We start from the raw sequence: 21,296 nt of genomic DNA, 5'->3' as shown, positions 1-21,296 counted from the left end.
ATTTCACAATTCACCAACTTAACTGAAAAAGCTGTAACTTCTGCACAGGTACTTCATACTAGCAGAATAAGAAGTTAACTGTAGCAGGGCTACCTAATTGAGCTGCAACTATGCCTATATTAACAAATCATCTAAAAAAAACCTCATCAAAAGTCAGAAAGAATCTAAGTTCGTACCAGCAGATTTTTTATACTAATATAGATATTAGCATTGTACAACAGTAAATTATTTTTGAAGATTACAATCCTAGAATGTTACTGCACATAAACAGACCATTTGGTGCATGAAATCTGTGCCAGCTTTTCTCCACAAGAGCCACTTAATCTAATTCCACTTTCCTCCTCACTCCTCTATCCTGTAATATTTCACTTTATTAATCAACTATATAATTTCTTTTCAAAAGTACTTAAGGACTCTGCTTCAACAATGGTTTGTGGCAGAGAATTCTATGTTGTACTCCTCTGTGTAAAGACACATTTTCTAATCTCTTTAATTGATTCATTTTGTGATTATTGTAAACTTGTTACCGTCTCATCCATCAGTGGAAAAAATTACCTTATCACAACCCTTCTTAATCTTAAAGAACTCTATCAAATAGTTCTCAGTTCCAATGAAAAAAGCCCTAATGTCTTAAGTCTTTCTCCCTAACTGTAACCTCTCACCCTGCTAACATCCCACTGAATCTACACTGCACCTTTGACATTGCTTTCATATCCTTCTTATAATGGGGTATCAAAACTACCCAAACTCCATTGCAGCCTAATTAAGGTCCTATAGAAAATTAGTATTACTTGTTGTTTTTGTATTCTATGCCTCAAGATACAAAACCAATCATTCTATCTGCTTTATCTACTTGCACTGCCACTTTTAATGACCTATGTATCTGCACATCAAGGTCCCTCTGCATCACTACTCGATTTATAATCTTACTGTTTTAAGTTGTACCTCCATCCCCTATTCTTATTTCCAAAATAGCCTACTTTACATGTCTCTACACTGAACTGTATCTGCCATTTATCTGCCCATCCCACTAAATTATTTGTGACTTTGTTCAGTCTTTCACAATCTTCACCACAATTTGCCATACTTCCAAATTTGGTGTCACAGGCAAATTTTGACATTGTTCCCTTAATTCTAAAGTCCAGATAATTTATGTATATTGTAAATAAGAGCAGCTCCAACACAGGCCCCTGTGGGATACCACTCATATCCTTCCAGTCTGAGGAATTTCTCTGCACCCTACTCTTTGATTTCTCGAATCATAGTGGTTATGGTACTGGACTAGCAACCCAAAGGTCTTGAGTTCAAAATCCACTATGGGAAATTGTAAAATTGAATTCAATTGAATTTTGTAGGCTGGCACCAGAAAAATAAATTACCATAAAAACTGCTGGATTATCATAAAAACCCAACTGGTTAACCAATGTCATCCAGGGAAGGGAACTTGCCACCTTTACCGGGTCTGGCCTATACATGACAAGGATAATCCATTCTCCAGTCCTCTGGAGCAATTTTATTTTCCACAAATTGTGGAAAATTATATTCAAAGCCTCTATTATTGCTTCCGATGTAAACCACGAGGTCCCTGTGAGTTGCCTACCTCAGGTTTGAGCAACTTCTTTAGTTCCATCTATCTGAACCTCCACCAACTGTTCTACACCCACCTATGATGGTTCTGCAGTCCCAATATCCACCTTCTCTGTGAAACGGAGGTAAAGTACTCATTTAGTATCTCTGCCTTTCCCTCACTCTCTACTAAACTGTCCTTTTTCTGTTCGTGGCCCTATCCTGACTATAGGCACATTAGTAGTAAAAGGTCTTTTCATGTCCTTTTATGTTTTTCCTTTGCTAATTTTCTCTCATATTCCCTCAACCCTTTTTTGTAGCTTTCCTATATTCTTTATAATTTGTCCTGGTTTTCATTTTATTATCTGCCTTGTAAGCAGTAAATGCTTCTTTTTAATTTAATCTAATCTCCATATTCATCCCCAGCCATGGAACCCCAGCCTTCAGTACAGTCCTTTTTTTCCCCCTCGATGGAATATATTTGTTTGTATTCTTATAATCACCCATATAAATATTTTCCATCGCTGACCTACAGTGCTAATTGCTAATTTTCCCTTATATTTAATCTGGGCAGGGCCATTCTTTTATCTCACTGTAATTTGCTTTTTTCTAGTCCAACTTGACCTCGACATTTATGTTTCTTTTGCTATTCTTACACTGAACTTAATTACATTTTTGTAGTCACTTTTTCCCAGATGTTCCCCTATTTTAGGCCATCCACTTGCTCCACCTCATTACCCAGAATCAGGTCAAGTAGCACTTCCTTCCTCATAGGAGTAGCAACAAAATGACTAAGAAAGTAGTCCTGAGCACACTGCAAAACCTCCCCCTCTCTCATTTTCCTTAACTCAGTCTTATTTTTGGAAAATTAATATCTTCTACAATTATAATTCTTATTATTACGCGCCTTCCTAATTTGTCTATAAATTTCATCTTCTATTTCTTTTCCACTGTTCAATGGTTTATAATATACTACCTGTAATCTGACCAAAGCCTTACTATTCCTCAGATCAATCTAAAAGGATTCTGTTTGGATTCTGATTTAAATCCTTACTTTCTTGTATTCTTGCATTGTAGCGCTATGGTATCACCTCAAATTAATATCGCTACCCTCCTCCCTTTCTTCTTCTCTATCCCTCCTGAAAGTTTTAACCCAGGATTATTTAATTGCCAATCCTGACCCAGCTGCAGCCATGTTTCAATTACTGCTATTATATCCAGATTTTCTATTTTCAATTACTCTAGTTCCCCAATTTTAATTCTTACATAGACATGTAAGTTTGGATTCCTTTAGTTTGGTAATTGTTCCTTTTTTTTTGTTTTCTCTCATCCCAATTTTCTTTTTTTTACTATCTTGGCCTGTTCAATCTGTTTAAAACTTTTTACCCTTGTTCCCTATACACATAAAATTTACATCCCTTCCAAGCTGACCTCTCTACACTTTGGCTTTTCCTCAACCCCTCTCTTATTAGTTTAAACTCTCCACCATAGCTCTAGATAACTTCCGCATGAGAAGTGGGAGCCCGGAGTCCAGAGCAAGCGCAGACCTGCGAGAAACCAGGGGCGGAGGGCAGAGCATCGGAGTAGGTAAAAGGCAAGGCCCAGGGACTAGATATCAATCGGGAGCCCGGAGTCCAGAGCGAGGGTGGACCTGCGAGAGACCGGGGGTGGAGCGTCGGAGAGTCGGAGAAGGTAAAGAGCAAGGCCCAGGGAGCAAGAAGACCTAAAGTGACGTCAGCACAAGGGATGGAACTGATTGGTGAGTAGCTGATCGGTGAATTTTTTTTAATCTTTAGTTTATTTTTGTTAAGTTTATTTAGTAATCTAATAAATAGAGGCAGGGCAGGGCAGCTCAGACTCATCGAATGCACGGCCTGTGCCACGTGGGAACTCCAGGGCGCCTCCTGTGTCCTGGACAACCACATGTGCAGGAAGTTTCGCCAGGTGGAGGAGCTCGAGCTCTGGATTTCAGAGCTTGAGAAGCAGCTGGCGTCACTACAGTGCATCCGCGAGGCTAAGAGCTATATGGATAGCATATTTCAGGAGGTGGTCATCCCGCAGCTTAAGACAGTGCAGATGGAGAGAGACTGGGTGACCACCAGGCAGACAAGGAGGACGAGGCAGGTAGTGCAGGAGTCCCCCGAGTGCATTTCACTCTCTAATTGGTGGAGGGCTCCTCTGGCGAGTGCAGTCAGAGTCAAGTCCACAGCACCATGGGTGGCTCAGCTATGCTGGGGGGGGGGGGGGGGGGGGGGGAGGGGAGAAGAAACGTCAGGAGAGCGATAGTGATCGGGGATTCTATAGTTAGGGGAACAGACAGGCATTTCTACGGCTGCAGGCGTGAGTCCAGGATGGTATGTTGCCTGCCTGATGCCAGGGTCAAGGATGTCACTGAGCGGCTACAGAACATTCTGAAGGGGGAGGGTGAACAGCCAGAGGTCGTGGTCCATATTGGTACCAACAACATAGATAGCAAGAGGGATGAGGTCCTGCAGGAAGAGTTTAGGGAGTTAGGAAAGAGATTAATAAGCAGTAGTAATCTCCGGATTACTCCCGGTCCTCGCGCTAGTGAGTATAGAAATAGGAGAATAGAGCAGATGAATGCATGGCTGGAGAGATAGTGCAGGAGGGAGGGCTTTAGATTCCTGGGGCATTGGGACCAGTTCTGGGGGAGGCGAGACCGTACAGGCCAGACCGGTTGCACCTCAACAGAGCCGGGGCCAATATCTTTGCGGGGAGGTTCGCTCGATCTGTGGGGGAGGGTTTAAACTAATTTGGCAGGGAGTTGGGCACCAGGTCTAGCATTGGAAAGGAGAAACAAGGTGCACAAAAGATTGGGAGAGACAGATAGTAGTAGAGTAAGAAATAGTACAGTATTAGATGGGATCAGACCAAGAGAGAATACAAGAAAGTCTAGGATAGGTTAACACATGCGTAAATGCACGAAGCGTGGTAAACAAGGTCGGTGAGCTCCAAGCGCAATTAGCCACATGGGAATATAATGTTGTGGTGATAATGGAGACCTGGCTCAAAAAAGGGCCGGATTGGGTACTAAATATTCCTGGATACAAGGTGTTCAAGAAAGAAAGGAGAGGCGGTGGTAGTATTGATTAAGGAGAATATCACAGTGCTAGAGAGAGAGGATGTCCTGGAGGGGTCAAGGACAGAATCTATTTGGTTAGAGTTAAGAAACAATAGAGGTGCCATTACACTACTGGGTGTATTCTATAGGGCACCAACTAGTGGGAAGGACACAGAGGAGCAAATTTGCAGGGAAATTACAGAGATGTGCAAGAACCATAGAGTGGCGATAATGGGGGACTTCAATTATCCTAATACAGACTGGAATAGTAACAGTGTAAAGGGCAAAGAGGGGAAGAACTTTCGTGACCAGTACGTCTCCGGCTCAACGAAGAAGGAGGCATTGCTGGACTGGTTCTGGGAAATGAGGTGGGCCAAGTGGAGCAAGTGTCAGTGGGGGAACATTTAGGGAACAGCGATCATAGTATCATAAGGTTTAGAATATCTATGGACCATTTTAAAGCAAAAATACTCAATGGGATGAGAACAGATCTGGCCCGGGTAAATTGGAATCAAAGATTGGCAGGCAAAACTGTTATTGAACAATGGGCGGCCTTTAAAGAGCAGATGGTTCGGGTACAGTCTAGGTACATTCCCACGAGGGGGAAAGGTAGGGCAACTAAAATCAGAGCTCCCTGAATGACAAAAGAGATAGAGAGCAAGATGAAGCAGAAAAAAGGGGCGTATGTCAGATGTCAGGTTGATAATACAAGTGAGAACCAGGCTGAATATAGGAAATTCAGAGAGGAAGTGAAAAAGGAAATAAGGGCAAAGAGAGAGTATGAGAATAGACTGGCGGCCAACATAAAAGGGAATCCAAAAGTTTTCTATAGGCTTGTAAACAGTAAACGGGTAGTAAGGAGGGGTGGGACCGATTAGGGACTAAAAAGGAGATCTACTCATGGAGACAGAGAACATGGCTGAGAAAGAAGATGCTGCCAAAGTCACAGTAAAAGGGGAGGTGCTTGAGATACTGGATGGGCTAAAAACTGATGAAGAGGAGGTATTAGAAAGGCTAGCTTTCTTAAAGAAGATAAGTCATCGAGTTCGGATGGGATGCATCCTAGGTTGCTGAGGGAAGTAAAGGTGGAAATTGAGGAGGTACTGGCCACAATCTTCCAATCATCCTTAGATACGGGGGTGGTGCCAGAGGACTGGAGAACTGCAAATGTTACATCCTTGTTCAAAAAAGGGTGTAAGGATAAACCCAGCAACTACAGGCCAGTCAGTTTAACCTCGGTAGTGGGAAAACTTTTAGAAACAATAATCTGGGACAAAATTAAGAGTGCCAAACAAGTATGGATTAATTAAGGAAAGCCAGCATGGATTTGTTAAAGGCAAATCATATGTAACCAACTTGATTGAGTTTTTTGATGAGGTAACAGAGAGGGTTGATGAGGGCAATGCGGTTGATGTTGTGTCTATGAACTTCCAAAAGGCGTTTAATAAAGTGACACATAATTTACTTGTCATCAAAGTTGAAGCCCATGGAATAAAAGGGGCAGTGGCAGCATGGATACGAAATTGGCTAAGTAACAGAAAACAGACAGTAATGGTGAACAGTTGTTTTTCGGACTGGAGGGAGGTGTACAGTGGTGCTCCCCAGGGGTCGGTACTAGGACCATTGCTTTTTTTGATGTATATTAATGACTTGGACTTGGGGATACAGGGCACAATTTCAAAATCTGCAGATGACACAAAACTTGGAACCGTAGTGAACAGTGAGGAGGATAGTGATGGACTTCAAGAGGATATAGACAGGCTGGTGGAATGGGCAGACACGTGGCAGATGAAATTCAACGCAGAAAAGTGTGAAGTGAAATATTTCGGTAGGAAGAACGAGGAGAGTACAAAAGCAGGGAGGTTATGATGAACCTTTATAAAACACTGGTTCGGCCACAACTGGAGTATTGTGTTCAGTTCTGGGCATTGCACTTTAGGAAGGATGTGAAGGCCTTAGAGAAGGTGTAGAAGAGATTTACTAGAATGATTTCAGGGATGAGGGACTTCAGTTATGTGGACAGACTGGAGAAGCTGGGGTTGTTCTCCTTGGAACAGAGAAGGTTGAGAGGAGATCTGATAGAAGTCTTCAAAATCATGAAGGGTCTAGACAGTGTAGATAGAGAGAAACTGTTCCCATTGGCGGAAGGGTCAAAACCCAGAGGACATAGACTTAAGGTGATTGGCAAATGAACCAAAGGCGACATGAGAAAAAACCCTTTTTTAAACACAGCGAGTGGTTGTGATCTGGAATGCACTGCCTGAGGAGGTGGTGGAGGCAGATTCAATCATGGCTTTCAAAAGGGAATTGAATAAGTACTTGAAGGGAAAAAATTTGCAGGGCTACAGGGATAGGCCTGGGGAGTGAGACTAGCTGGACTGCTCTTGCAGAGAGCCGGCATGGATTCGACGGGCCGAATGGCCTCCTTCCCTATTGTAATCATTCGATGATTCAATTGGTCCCAGGTCTGTTCAGATGCAGGCTGTCCCATTAATACAGCCTGCATCTGAACAGACCTGGGACCTCTTGCCTTAGAACTGGCACCACTGCCCAGGAATCTGAACCTTTCTCCCTGACACATCCCTAGCCATGCATTTACTTCCCTAATCTGGCTACTCCTGGACAGGCTAGCACATGGCCTTTCAGGGCTTGTTTCTTAATCTCAAAATAACATTGGAACTTTTTTTTTTGCAGAAACTGAATCCTTTTCCTCCCTGGTTCTTTGGTTCTGACATAAACCATGACTTCCAGATGATCCGCAGCCATCTTCAAGGGTTTGTGAACCTGCTCTGTTATGTCCTTCACTTCATCCTGGCACCTGGGAGGCAAGACACCATTTGGGACTCATGTTTACGTTTACAGAAGCAACTGTCTGCTCCTCTCACTATCGAACCTCACACGACCATTGTGTTTCTGCACTCAATTCTCCCCTTAGGCAACCACTTTAGAAAATTATTTTATTCCAAACAGAGTAATATCTAACAGATATATAGTGGTAGATGGATCAACAGTCCTAATATACTGTTTGATGTGCACAAGACTGACACAATGCCTAAAGCCATGGACTGAGCGCATAACAGCACATTTATATCGCAGCTTTTGTATTGACACAAAATCTGCAGTATAATCAAGATGTGAAGTAGGCAAGATCGAGACTGTGCTTACACTACTTCAAATTTACACTGGCTGCATTTAAAATTGAAAAAGTTCCCAGGCAGTTAGTTAGAACACCTGCAAACTTTTCAAACTTCCCAATGTTAGCACAGAATGTATAAGCAGTTCGCACTGCTTATACCAGTGTCAAACAGTGTACCAGTGCGTGGGGAACAGGCATTACTGTAACTTGACAGCAAATGCCAAAAACCTTTTTCAACTAACACTATTATTTTCAGACATCAATCATGGTGAATTATTAATGAGTGAAGTTGATTTTCAGTTAATTTGAGTTTAGTGAGAATTAATTGCTCCTAATTTTACTCCAACGATAATTGCTTTTATTTAGAAGTCTAAAGTAGGAATTAATTCCCCAGTATTATTTTCCCCATTATATCTGAGTGTTAGAACTAGTTCAAAAGAAGTTACATGACACACACAAAAAGGTTTTCCTTACTTCCTGTGAGGTACGGTATCTAAAGATAATGAAGTAGTGACAACCTGCCCTGTGCTGTGAGCCACTAAGAACTACAGACACTGGTGAAACTCACTTATACCCCTGCTGTATTCACAGAATATGCCTGAACGCTTCTCAGCTAATTTCCTTGCTGCATAACTGCAACAGGAAAAGCTGTCTAGTTTTGTTAAACAGACACTAAATGAAATTCTCCTCCCCCAGGTTATGCTTTGCATCAGTGATGCTCAACCTTCATCCAGTTAACAGTCGCTTGAAAACTGAGTGGAACCATGAAGAGCCAAATTCAAACAAAAAGGGTTTAGTTACAAAATATAAAAAACCCAACACAGACTTGATAGAAAATATCTTGCTCACCAGATGATTACGGATAAGGAAGCCATTCAGTCCATCTTTAATCATTAATCCAGAACAGCCGTCCATCTCCTCCACCCCTCCCCCCACCAAATATCAGCATCTAGCTGTTTCATAAATAATTCCAGCCTCACACTACTCTATGAGAGTCTATTCCATACATTGTGTAAGGAAGAACTTTCTGATAACAATCCTGATACTTTTTAAACTAGTTTGAACCTGGATCCCTTTGTTCTAATCTCACAATTTAATTTAAAGTAATATTCCAGATTTACCTTTTCCATTCCCTTAACTGTCTTACATACCTTGATAAGATCACCACTCAGACACCTCCTTTAAAGGCTGAACATCCCTGGTTTCTCCGGTCTTTCCTCATAACTCAGACCTCCGACACTGGGATCATCAGCCGTGTGGCTCTTCTCTGCACGGCCTTCAGCATTTGAATGTCTCCCTTGTTTCTTGGTGACCAGACATGGACCCAGTACTCAAGGTCTGGCCAGAGCACAGTACAGCTTGATCACTACTGCTGTGGTCAGGATTCTACCTACCCTTTAGCCAGTTCCTTATCAACTGCCAAGATTTACCCTGAATACATACAGCTTTCAATTTAACTAGTGGTCTTTGGTATGGAAATTTGTCAAATGCTTTTTGCATGTCTAGGTACCCCATGTTGTAGCTCAGTCTTTTGTTTCCATTTTGGATAGAAAAGCTTCTGTTGCCAAAGGATCATTCACACTGCAACTACAGCTTTACCATGAAGTGCTTTTGCTTTGCACCAATGTTTCAGTTATAGTGTAAATGCATAAATTGAGAGTTCGGGCCTGACCATTAACAGTTGTGTGAGAAGAAACACGTTTAAGATCCTAAAGAGTTGAATGTGGGTCATGAACCACATTTAGAGTGCTTTATACATTGTAACACAAATATAAATCACATTATTGAGGCAATGTTATCATCGTTCGGCCTTGAAACAGTCACTATTTATAGATTTCACACCAAGTGAAATTTTCCAATCCCTACCCTGGTTCTTGACTTCTGCAAACTCCTTGTTGTATTCCTCGAGTGTTTCCCGCAGTTTTTGATTCTCTGTTTCAATATCATGCATACGTTGGACCTTGAGCTGGAGTTGTTGTCCTAGATCTAGTGCTGGAACAGGATCTGCAAACAAATAATAGTGAGGTAAATCAGTACAGTTAATCCTCTAGGCAAGAAAAATCCTCCTGTGGTAAATTCTCATCGGAAATAGCCTTAATACAACTTTAATTAATTTGTGGAACTCCATCATTAACTATCACAACATTCCTGAACATCGTGAACTTCCCCCCAGGAAGACTTCGCTCATTACTTATGTAGGATCAACTCTTGAAAAGAAGCACAAAGGTAATTGTAACATATAGTAGATACACTTTTCAAATCCTAGTTACTGAGGGGAAAATAAAATAAAAACGGGCCTCTTGCAATGCTGCACTGTTGCTGAAGGAGTGTTAACAGTTGAATTATTTTCCTGGTCACCTTGATTTTGCAACTATAAGACTAATATACACATTTGACGGTGAGATTAGAAATGTCTTATCAGGCAAACCTATATGGATTACAACAACAACACTGAGCTTAAATTTGTAATGGCAAGTTTGGATTGCAATTTTTTTTTTTAAAACCTGATGTATCAGTGGGAAAGTACTGCAATGAAGACAGCTTTATTTTTGTGTTCTACACAGTGCTAGTTATGCCTGCTCTGGGAAACTGGACCACAGAATCTTCAATATCATAAAGGTAAATATCTGTACATTTACTGCTTTCTTTCAGTCACCCCTTCCGTATTGAACTGTTGCTTAGGAGCAGCTTGGAAGACAACAATCTGTGTTAAACTTTTCCTGGTGTGACATCAAGACATACCAATCCTGACACATCAGAATGTCAAAATCTCAACTTTTAAATTTCTCAGGATATTATATCAAAGCATCCTGAAGTAATGAAGCTTCAACAGTAATGAAACCAATACTTCAAGGAGAGTCCTCAGTGTACAACAAAGTGGCCTTTTGTGATGTTACACACCATTAGTAATTATACAGCACTGTGTCCGCTAAACTAACTGAAAGTTCAACTTAGTTTTTCTTTTGACCAATAACAGGTTTATTGAAAAACCGAGACTTTCTTGTAAAATCATATTATACTGTTTTCAGTCTGTAACAACATTGTGCACAGGCTAAAGATGAAGAAATCCAATTTTGTCTAACTTCCTGTTCATGCTGCCACACACCCTTTAATAATGACCACCTTAATTTTATTATCTATCACACTCTTCTTTGGAAATTGAGGCAAAATACTGTACATTTATTCATCTCTCATTGGCCCTACCCATTCTTTATGCTTCAAAAAAAAACCTTTACGATAGGTTTAGGTTGTCTGCCAGTCTTTTTCACACCCTCTTCGAATCGTGGAAAGTTACGACACAGAAGGAGGCCTTTTGGCCCATCGTGTCCATGCCGGCCAAAAATGAGCTATCCAGTTTAATCCCACTTTCCAGCACTTGGTCCGTAGCCCTGTAGGTTACGGCACTTCAAGTGCACATCCAAGTACTTTTTAAATGAGTTGAGGGTTTCTGCCTCTACCACCCTTTCAGGCAGTGAGTTCCAGACACCCACCACCCTCTGGGTGAAAAAAATTTATCCTCAGCTCCCCTCTAATCCTTCTACCAATTACTTTAAATCCACATCCCCTGGTCACTGACCCCTCTGCTAAGGGAAATAGGTCCTCCCTATCCACTATCTAGGCCCCTCATAATTTTATACACCTCAATTAAATCTCCCCTCAACCTCCTTTGTTCCAAAGAAAACAACCCCAGCCTATCCAATCTTTCCTCATAGCTAAAATTCTCCAGTCCTGGCAACATCCTCGTAAATCTCCTCTGTACCCCCTCGAGCGCAATCACATCTTTCCTGTAATGTGGTGACCAGAACTGTACGCAGTACTCAAGCTGTGGCCTAACTAGTGTTTTATGCAGTTCTAGCATAACCTCCCTGCTCTTATATTCTATGCCTTGGCTAATAAAGGAAAGTATCCTGTATGCCTTCTTAACCACCTTATATACCTGTCCTGCTACCTTCAGGGATCTGTGGACATCCACTCCAAGGACCCTCTGTTTCTCTACTCCCATTTATTGTGTATTCCCTTGTCTTTTTTGCCCTCCAAAAATGCATTACCTCACACTTCTCTGGAATGAATTTCATTTGCCACTTTTCTGCCCATCTGACCAGTCCATTGATATCTTCCTGCAGTCTACAGCTTTCCTCCTCACCATCAACCACACGGACAATTTTAGTATCACCTACAAACTTCTTGATCAAGCCCCCCACATTCAAGTCCAAATTATTAATATATACCACAAAAAGCAAGGGACCCAGTACTGAGCCCTGTGGAACCCCACTGGAAACAGCCTTCCAGTCACAAAAAACACCCATCGCCCATTGCCCTTTGCTTCCTGCCACTGAGCCAATTTTGGATCCAACTTACCATTTTCCCTTGGATCCTTTCTTTTTAAAAAATTTTTCCTCTATACCAAGCAGGAGTGGATAGTGGACCAGGAGGCAGCAGAGATCGATCCTGAGGTTCAAGGGAGGTGTGTAGTCGCCTCAGGTGTTTGCAATGCACAATTACAAAGCGATATTGATAGATTAGGTGAATGGGCAAAACTGTGGCAAATGGAATTCAATGTAGACAAATGTAAGGTCATCCACTTTGGATCAAAAAAGGATAGAACAGGGTACTTTCTAAATGGTAAAAACTTAAAAACAGTGGATGTCCAAAGGGACTTAGGGGTTCAGGTACATAGATCATTGAAGTGTCATGAACAGGTGCAGAAAATAATCAAGAAAGCAAATGGAATGTTGGCCTTTATATCTAGAGGACTAGAGTACAAGGGGGCAGACATTATGCTGCAGCTATACAAAACCCTGGTTAGACCGCACCTGGAGTACTGTGAGCAGTTGTGGGCACCGCACCTTCGGAAGGACATATTGGCCTTGGAGGGAGTGCAGCGTAGGTTTACTAGAATGATACCCGGACTTCAAGGATTAAGTTACGAGGAGAGATTACACAAATTGGGGTTGTATTCTCGAGAGTTTCGAAGGTTATGGGGTGATCTGATTGAAGTTTATAAGATATTAAGGGGAACAGATAGGGTGGATAGAGAGAGACTATTTCCGCTGGTTGGGGATTTTAGGAGTAGGGGGCACAGTCTAAAAATTAGAGCCAGACCTTTCAGGAGCAAGATTAGAAAACATTTCTACACACAAAGGGTGGTAGAAGTTTGGAACTCTCTTCCGCAAACGGCAATTGATACTAGCTCAATTGCTAAATTTGAATCTGAGATAGATAGCTTTTTGGCAACCAAAGGTATTAAGGGATATGGGCCAAAGGCAGGTATATGGAGTTAGATCACAGATCAGCCATGATCTTATTAAATGGCGGAGCAGGCACGCGGGGCTGAATGGCCTACTCCTGTTCCTATGTTCCTAACAGCAGAGGAGCATGGAGTATTGGGAATTTAATCTAGAGGCCACAAAGAGCACGGAGCAAGAAAAGAGTGAAAGGCAAATCAAAGGAATCAGATCCAAGGAACAGCTGTAGAGTGGTGAGGAGTGCACACAATCTAGAGCAGCAGCAACCAGCCCATTGAAGAATGATGGAGAAGTTAGGCAAATGAATTTCAATACAGATAAGTGTAAGACGATGCATTTTGTTAGGAGGGATAAGGAGGCCACATACTCCTTGGAAATAAGAGTCTAAATGAGGTAGAGCTGCAAAGGGATCATGGGGTGGAGATACACAATTCATTAAAAGTAGCAACTCAGGTTAACAATGCACTGGGGTTAATTTCTAGCAGGCTAGAATTCAAAAGCAGAGGAGTTATGTTAAACTTATATAGCACCTTGGTTAGACCACGCTTACAGTACAGTCCACAGTTCCGGTCTCTATATTACAAAAAGGATATAGAAGCACTGGAGAAAGTGCAAAAAAGATTTGCAAGGATGGTACCAGAACTGAGAGGTTCTAACTATCAGGATAGACTGAACAGGCTGGGGCTCATTTTTCTAGAAAAGAGAAAATTGAGAGGTAACCTGATAGAGGTCTTTAAAATTATGAAGGGGTTCAACAGAGTAGACGTAGAGAAGAAGATGTTTCCACTTGTGGGGAGTCCAAAATTTGAGGGGAAAAAACAAGATGGTCACTAATAAATTCAACAGGGAATTCGGAAGAAACTTCTTTACCCAGAGAGTGATTAGAATGTGGAACTTGCTACCACATGGAGTGGTTGAGGCGATTAGCAAAGATGCATTTAAGGGGAAGCTAGATAAGTACCTCAAGGAGAAAGGAATGGAACGATATGCTGATATAGAGTGAGATGAAGTAAGGTAGGAGGAGGCTCTTGTGGAGCATGGGCGTGTTGGGCTGAATGGCCTGTTTCTGTGCTGTAAAATTCTATTTAATGTTCTGCTTGATTTTCTTCTGTATTATTAACTCTACATTTGTTACATTCCTCTTCTTTACCTTTTTTGATAGATGTAGCTACTTGAAGTAGAATATTGGTGCCTGTTACTATTTCAGGTCTGCCACCAAACCTACTATGGTTCTGTAGAACCAGACCCACAACCTCTACCACCTAGAAGGATAAGGGCAGCAGGTACATGGGAACAACACCACCTGCACGTTCCCCTTCAAGTCACACACCATCCCGACTTGGAAATATATCGCCGTTCCTTCATTGTCGCTGGGTCAAAATCCTGGAACTCCCTACCTAACAGCACTGTGGGAGAACCGTCACCACACAGACTGCAGCGGTTCAAGGCGGCGGCTCACCACCACCTTCTCAAGGGCAATTCGGGATGGGCAATAAATGCTGGCCTTGCCAGTGACGCCCACATCTCATGAACGAATAAAAAAAAAAGACGCTCCTGCCAGTGATATGGGCATTTTGTTTCTATGGAAGTTGACTCAAACTGCTCTACATCTACTTGATGTGGAGATGCCGGTGATGGACTGGGGTGGACAAATGTAAAGAATCTTACACCAGGTTATAGTCCAACAAATTTATTTTAAAATCACAAGCTTTCGGAGATTATCCCCTTCGTCAGATGAATGAGTGAAAAGGTTCTCAAATCGCATATCTTATACTATGCTGGGACAGCGTCACACCAATCAAAAGGTGTCGTTGTTATTCAAACAGGCCAGTCACGGAGAACAGCACATCCCAGTACACTGGATATACATTGTGTCAATTACACAGACAGGCAGAAAGAAACCCAAAATGGCAGAGAGAGAGAGAGAGAGAATATTAAAAAACATAATTTTTTTCCCGGTGGGGTTACGTGTAGCGTGACATGAACCCAAGATCCCGGTTGAGGCCGTCCTCGTGGGTGCGGAACTTGGCTGTCAACTTCTGCTCGACGATTTTGCGTTGTCGTGTGTCTCGAAGGCCGCCTTGGAGAACGCTTACCCGAAGATCGGTGGCTGAATGTCCTTGACTGCTAAAGTGTTCCCCGACTGGGAGGGAACCCTCCTGTCTGGCGATTGTTGCGCGGTGTCCGTTCATCCGTTGTCGCAGTGTCTGCATGGTCTCGCCAATGTACCATGCTCCGGGGCATCCTTTCCTGCAACGTATGAGGTAGACAACGTTGGCCGAGTCACAGGAGTATGAACCATGTACCTGGTGGGTGGTTTCCTCTCGTGTGATGGTGGTATCCGTGTCGATGATCTGGCATGTCTTGCAGAGGTTGCCATGGCAGGGTTGTGTGGTGTCTTGGACGCTGTTCTCCTGAAAACTGGGTAACTTGCTGCGAACGATGGTCTGTTTGAGGTTGGGTGGCTGTTTAAAGGCGAGTAGTGGAGGCGTGGGGATGGCCTTAGCGAGGTGTTCGTCGTCATCGATGACATGTTGAAGGCTGCGGAGAACATGGTGTAGTTTCTCCGCTCCAGGGAAGTACGACGAAGGGTACTCTGTTGGTTGCGTCCCATGTTTGTCTTCTGAGGAGGTCTATGCGATTCTTCGCTGTGGCCCATCGGAACTGTCGATCGACAAGTCGAGCGTCATATCCGCAGCCTTCAACATGTCATCGATGACGACGAACACCTCGCTAAGGCCATCCCCACGCCTCCACTGCTCGCCTTTAAACAGCCACCCAACCTCAAACAGACCATCGTTCGCAGCAAGTTACCCAGTTTTCAGGAGAACAGCGTCCACGACACCACACAACCCTGCCACGGCAACCTCTGCAAGACATGCCAGATCATCGACACGGATACCACCATCACACGAGAGGACACCACCCACCAGGTACATGGTTCATACTCCTGTGACTCGGCCAACGTTGTCTACCTCATACGTTGCAGGGAAGGATGCCCCGGAGCATGGTACATTGGCGAGACCATGCAGACACTGCGACAACGGATGAACGGACACCGCGCAACAATCGCCAGACAGGAGGGTTCCCTCCCAGTCGGGGAACACTTTAGCAGTCAAGGACATTCAGCCACCGATCTTCGGGTAAGCGTTCTCCAAGGCGGCCTTCGAGACACACGACAACGCAAAATCGTCGAGCAGAAGTTGACAGCCAAGTTCCGCACCCATGAGGACGGCCTCAACCGGGATCTTGGGTTCATGTCACGCTACACGTAACCCCACCAGCAAAAAGGGGGAAAAAAATTATGTTTTTTAATATTCTCTCTCTCTGCCATTTTGGGTTTCTTTCTGCCTGTCTGTGTAATTGACACAATGTATATCCAGTGTACTGGGACGTGCTGTTCTCCGTGACTGGCCTGTTTGAATAACAACGACACCTTTTGATTGGTGTGATGCTGTCCCAGCATAGTATAAGATATGCGATTTGAGAACCTTTTCACTCATTCATCTGACGAAGGGGATAATCTCCGAAAGCTTGTGATTTTAAAATAAATTTGTTGGACTATAACCTGGTGTTGTAAGATTCCTTACATACATCTACTTGCACAGTAGTGTTAATGCGCTTGTAATCTGAACCAGATCTTCACATTGTTTACATGTGCACTTCTTCAATCCTTCTGAAGGAGGAGTGAGCAAGTACTTGCTGAGGTAAGGCTTAACAGGAAGGGACATTCCATCCCCTATGGTGTGAATGTTTATTGGGAGCCACTGAGATGAGATAATGACTGCTGTTGTTCCCCGTTGCCTTGGGTGTCAGTAACCACAAATGGCCTTAACACACATTCTGCAAATTCATACAGCCTGTGGCCTTCCTTTTTAAAGTGCAAATCCATTTTTGTTTTAAAACCCAACACAAAAGTAAATTTTTTTTTCCTAAATCCTTACTGTGGAAAAATATTCAAAATAAATCTCAAAATATGAGAGCCAGAGTTCACCTGGATCAAAACTTGATCTAGATCAAGGCACCTGTGTTGACCAATACCAACATCTGCTCCAGTGGGGGAGTAGGGAGGGACAAGGAAATCATCTGCACATTGGTCACAGTGGCTGAACCCAAAAGCCATGTTGAGCTGTACCCAATCCTAGTGGAGAATATGTAGGAATTGGAGGCCTAGATGCATTTGAAATTACTTGTGAAGACCCTGAAGCAATTCTTGGTGCTAGGAATTACAATGTAACTCTTTGATATATAACAGTTCAGGACAGATAGACAATTGATTTTAACATGACTTGTATGAAAGCGTTTCAGATTACTATTATATATAAGGAGCAAAACTGGGGCCTGATAATGATCGGTAAATGCAACAGACAAGGATGGATGTTGTGTTTTAAGATTCTAATTGAAAGACAACTGGGAAAAAAAGGGCAATGCACATTGGTACATTTCTAGATCAATGACTGTGCATAATCAGTAGCTGCATTAATAAGAATTAATTCTTCAAGACTGCCTTCTGTATTTACTTTGCTAAGCACAGCCAAGGAGGAAAGTAACAATGTGCTGCTGGTGTCATGAGAGGGGTGTACTTTACCCAAAGAAGTGATGCTCGCCTATGCTACTGAAAATAACATCAACATTTGCCATCCGAGGCAGTCAGTCTGTTTTGTTTCCGACGCAATCGCACGTTGATTGATAACGGTTAACGTCCTCTCCGGGTTTCACACCCGGCAGCTAGTCTGATTTACAGGCTGGCTGCCTTCAGGAGCTGCAACAATGGGGGGGAGGGGGAGCAAAAGAGAGAGAGCCAGACATTATCCGGCGCTGGAACGGAAGACCGGGGGGGGGGGGGGGGGAGGGCATCGGGGGACGATCGGGAGGGTGAAGAGGGTGACATCGGAGCATGTTAAAAGGTAGGTGCATTTAGTGTTTTCACTTCCTTGCATGGTTTTTTATTTAATTTATTTAGTTTCTTCTTCCCTGATCCGACCCTTTACGCATGGTTTCACCAGGCACGAATCAGAAGCGGTGGGCAAGCCGCCCAGGTAAGTTAAAAATCTTTCTAATCCCTTCATCTATCACAGGTGAAGTGCCTTAAGTACCTCAATGAGGTACATCTGGCTCTTTAACTGTCATTCTGCCGGCTTTAATTGCCGGCGGGACTTCTGTTTTCGGGTCGCCCGCTCGCACACAGGTGGGTCCCTGGGAAATTCGGAAGTCAGCAGGTTGGAGCCGGCTTCCGAACCCAAACAGGATTTGCGTGATTTTCGGAGCCGCCCCACCCCATCGCACCCGCATTTGCCTCCTAAAATCACCCCCCAAGTGTCCACAGGATCAGAAAAACAACTTGAAGCTCAGCATTAAAAAGATTTTTCCTCTATTCTTCATGCTTCTATGGATGTTACAATTTTAGTGATGTTCGTGCAGTTACTGTTTACACATAGCTGCATTCTTGATAAAATGGAAGTGCAATCAGAGGTGCAACATTCCTGAGGGGATGTGGACCTTTGATAAAGGTGAATGGATGGATATTAAAAACCACAAATTGTAAGCAACTCTGAAGGCATGTCTCACTAATGTGTTCAATATAAGGAGAACTGTTTGCATACAAATGGGTTTTACATTATTCATTCAATAGTCAAATTTATATTTTGGTTAATATTAAGGAATCAGGACCTGGGGAAACATGAGCACAGCTGGTATTTGCATATATCAATGCTGCATGCCAAGTCAGCTGGATTATACATCTTTACAAACTTTTTATTCTTCTGTATTTGACACATGCACTGTAATTTCAGCAACTGGCTTTTAAAAGAAGTGCCCTGCTACGTATCTCACCTTTCATTATAACATAAAAGTATCTGGGGAACTTTCATGGAAGAAATAGAGGATACATCAATAGAAATGAATGAAAACGGAAGTTCTCTCATGAGCATCGAACAGCCTGTGAATTCTGAACATCTTTCACAATGAATAAAAGAATTTCAATATTTCCCAGTCAATTATTGCTGTTAATAGAAAGTTTCACATTCTCCTCTTTAGAACAACTTACATTTCTATGGTTCTCCTCACATACAGTCATACAGAATAGGAAGGTCCCAAGTTCAATCCAGTCTCTGCTGATGTCAGGCAGTGAAAAGTGTGCTATAACTGACCTTGATGTCAATGAGTTAAGTGGAGTGGGGAAATTATCCAAGAGTTCACACTCCTGATCAGTGATAACTGAAGGAAAGTACGTACATGTGGGTTTTGGGCTTGACTACGATGCCTCTATAATTAAATATCTCGTCAATACTCACATTTGGCTCATACGTGACCAGCTTGGCAGGGGCCCGATACCTGAAACTATTTCAGCATTAACGAGCACCTACATGAGATGGCAGGGAACTGGGAAGGAGGGTTTTGGGTGGGACCTGGTTTCAACCGATGGCAGTTATCAATGGTGAAAACAAAATAGAGATTTAGTTCACCGTGGTTTTTGATTTAAACTCAAGAAAGCCAATTTTAAAATTTACCGGTTGTTAGAAGGGGCTAGTAAAATAATGGGATTGAATGACGGAATTGTTTGTCACTCCGGTTTCACCTCTGGAATGAACCCCAGACTGACATAATCAAAATCTCCCCACTTGCTGGCTATAAGGATCTGACATGAAATGGATTGGGATAATCTTAATCCAGTTCTAGTGAACATGGGCCACTTGCGTTAGCTGCTGCCACATATAACGAAGATTGATTTCCCAAGTACGTATTACCCTGAGTAGGTCCTGGGATCTGGGAATACAGGGAGGAGAATCCTAATATCTTGGAGCACTGGGAGGAAGGGATCCAGTTTTGGGTCCACTGGTAGGAGGGGATCCAGTTCTGGGAGCACTGGGAGGAGGGGCCTCAGTTCTGAGAGCAGGTTAAGAGAGTGCCAGCTGCATTAACAAATATATAAATTCAATGTCTGCTTCTGTAGAACAGTAAATAAACACATGGCTTCTTTAATAAGCACACAGTATAAATTTAAACATTTAATGTTTCCTTTTTTTATGATGTTAAAATCCTTGGGGTAAATTTTAAACTTGCCGCCAGGTATAAAACTGGTGTTGCGGATTGGCTGTCCATTATAGAAATGGTCTGATTTTCATTTTCATTGAAGGAGAAACAGTCAAACGAAGCGGCAGAATTGGGCAGCATGCCAGGGTGCAGAGAACCAGTTTCTGGTAGCACTATGCCTTCACTGGGGGAGATGCTGAGGTCTGGCAGCACTCAGGGTGTGGCCTGGGATCTGAGAGCACGGAAGAAGGGGTCCCTGTGCCTGGGAGCATTAGAGAGAATACAGGTTATAGCAGAACTGTCAGGATGGGGTGTGGATATCAGAGGGTCTTCGAGTGCTGGAGGGAAGTACAGGGGTCTGCCAGATCTGGGAGTAGAAGTTTCCAAGCTGTGGCAGCATTGGGGAAAGGGGGTGATGGTGTATGGAGGAGTAGGATCAGCTGGGGTACTGGTGTCGGTACTGGGGTTGAAGGGTGCTGGGATGTGCATGTACGTAAGGAATCCCAGTGTCTGGCAACACTTGGGAAAGGGTCCTAGTCTGAGACTTTTTTAAAAAAAGTTGAGGATCCAGAGCAAGGCGGTAGGGAAAATATTCCCAAGTGCAAGAGCTATTAGAAGAACTTGAGGAATGGGACAGTGGGGGAGGGGGCGGGGGGAAGAGAGTTGATGTCATTTTAATTCAAAGAACGAGGTGGCTACAACTTCAGATTTCTTCTCTACTTGCTCTCCTGCACAAACCGCAAGTAAATGGCATTCTTTGAAAGGGAGGAACCAAAGCAGCTCCGTCAAATCAAACGTGCAAGTTACAACTAAATCTAAATAGTAACAGCTGATCACATGGAAACTACTCCATTTTGCTGCTTGGCAGACGTTGGCACCTCTGGTGAGGCACTCCAAATGGAGCAAAAAAACAAGCTGTAATAAAATGTAAGCAAAGAAACAGTAGGAAAGTGGTAGAAGAGGAAGGGGGGGGGGGGGTAAGGAAACAGAAAGGAGTGGGAGAAAGCAGAAGAGAGAAACAATGGGGGGAAATGAGGAACAAAGCCAAGAGAAAGGGAAAATGGGGGCAACTGGGAAGAGAAAAGAACAGTGAAAAGTAAGAGTAGAATAGAAAAATGTGAAAACAGAGGAACAGAGAAAAAGGGAAAGGGAGGTAACAGAGAGGAGAAAAGGGTGGAGAAATCTAAGGGGAAATGAGGGGAATAGTGAAAGTGGAAATGAGGGCAATGGAAAA

General features: G+C 43.0%; 1 protein-coding gene across 2 annotated transcripts in view; it reads right to left on the bottom strand.

Moving 5' to 3' along the window:
* LOC137344772 (protein CASP-like) overlaps positions 1-21,296 on the bottom strand; it is a 501,289-nt gene that overhangs the window by 249,905 nt on the left and 230,088 nt on the right. For both annotated transcript variants that reach the window (XM_068007907.1, XM_068007906.1), the window contains exon 5: positions 9,651-9,788. In XM_068007907.1, coding sequence (XP_067864008.1) covers positions 9,651-9,788 — 138 coding nt within the window. The remainder of the gene's footprint in view (positions 1-9,650; positions 9,789-21,296) is intronic.

The sequence above is a fragment of the Heptranchias perlo genome, chromosome 28, assembly GCF_035084215.1.
Source record: "Heptranchias perlo isolate sHepPer1 chromosome 28, sHepPer1.hap1, whole genome shotgun sequence".
Lineage (NCBI taxonomy): Eukaryota > Metazoa > Chordata > Chondrichthyes > Hexanchiformes > Hexanchidae > Heptranchias > Heptranchias perlo.
This window is presented reverse-complemented; position numbering and strand designations above follow the sequence as displayed.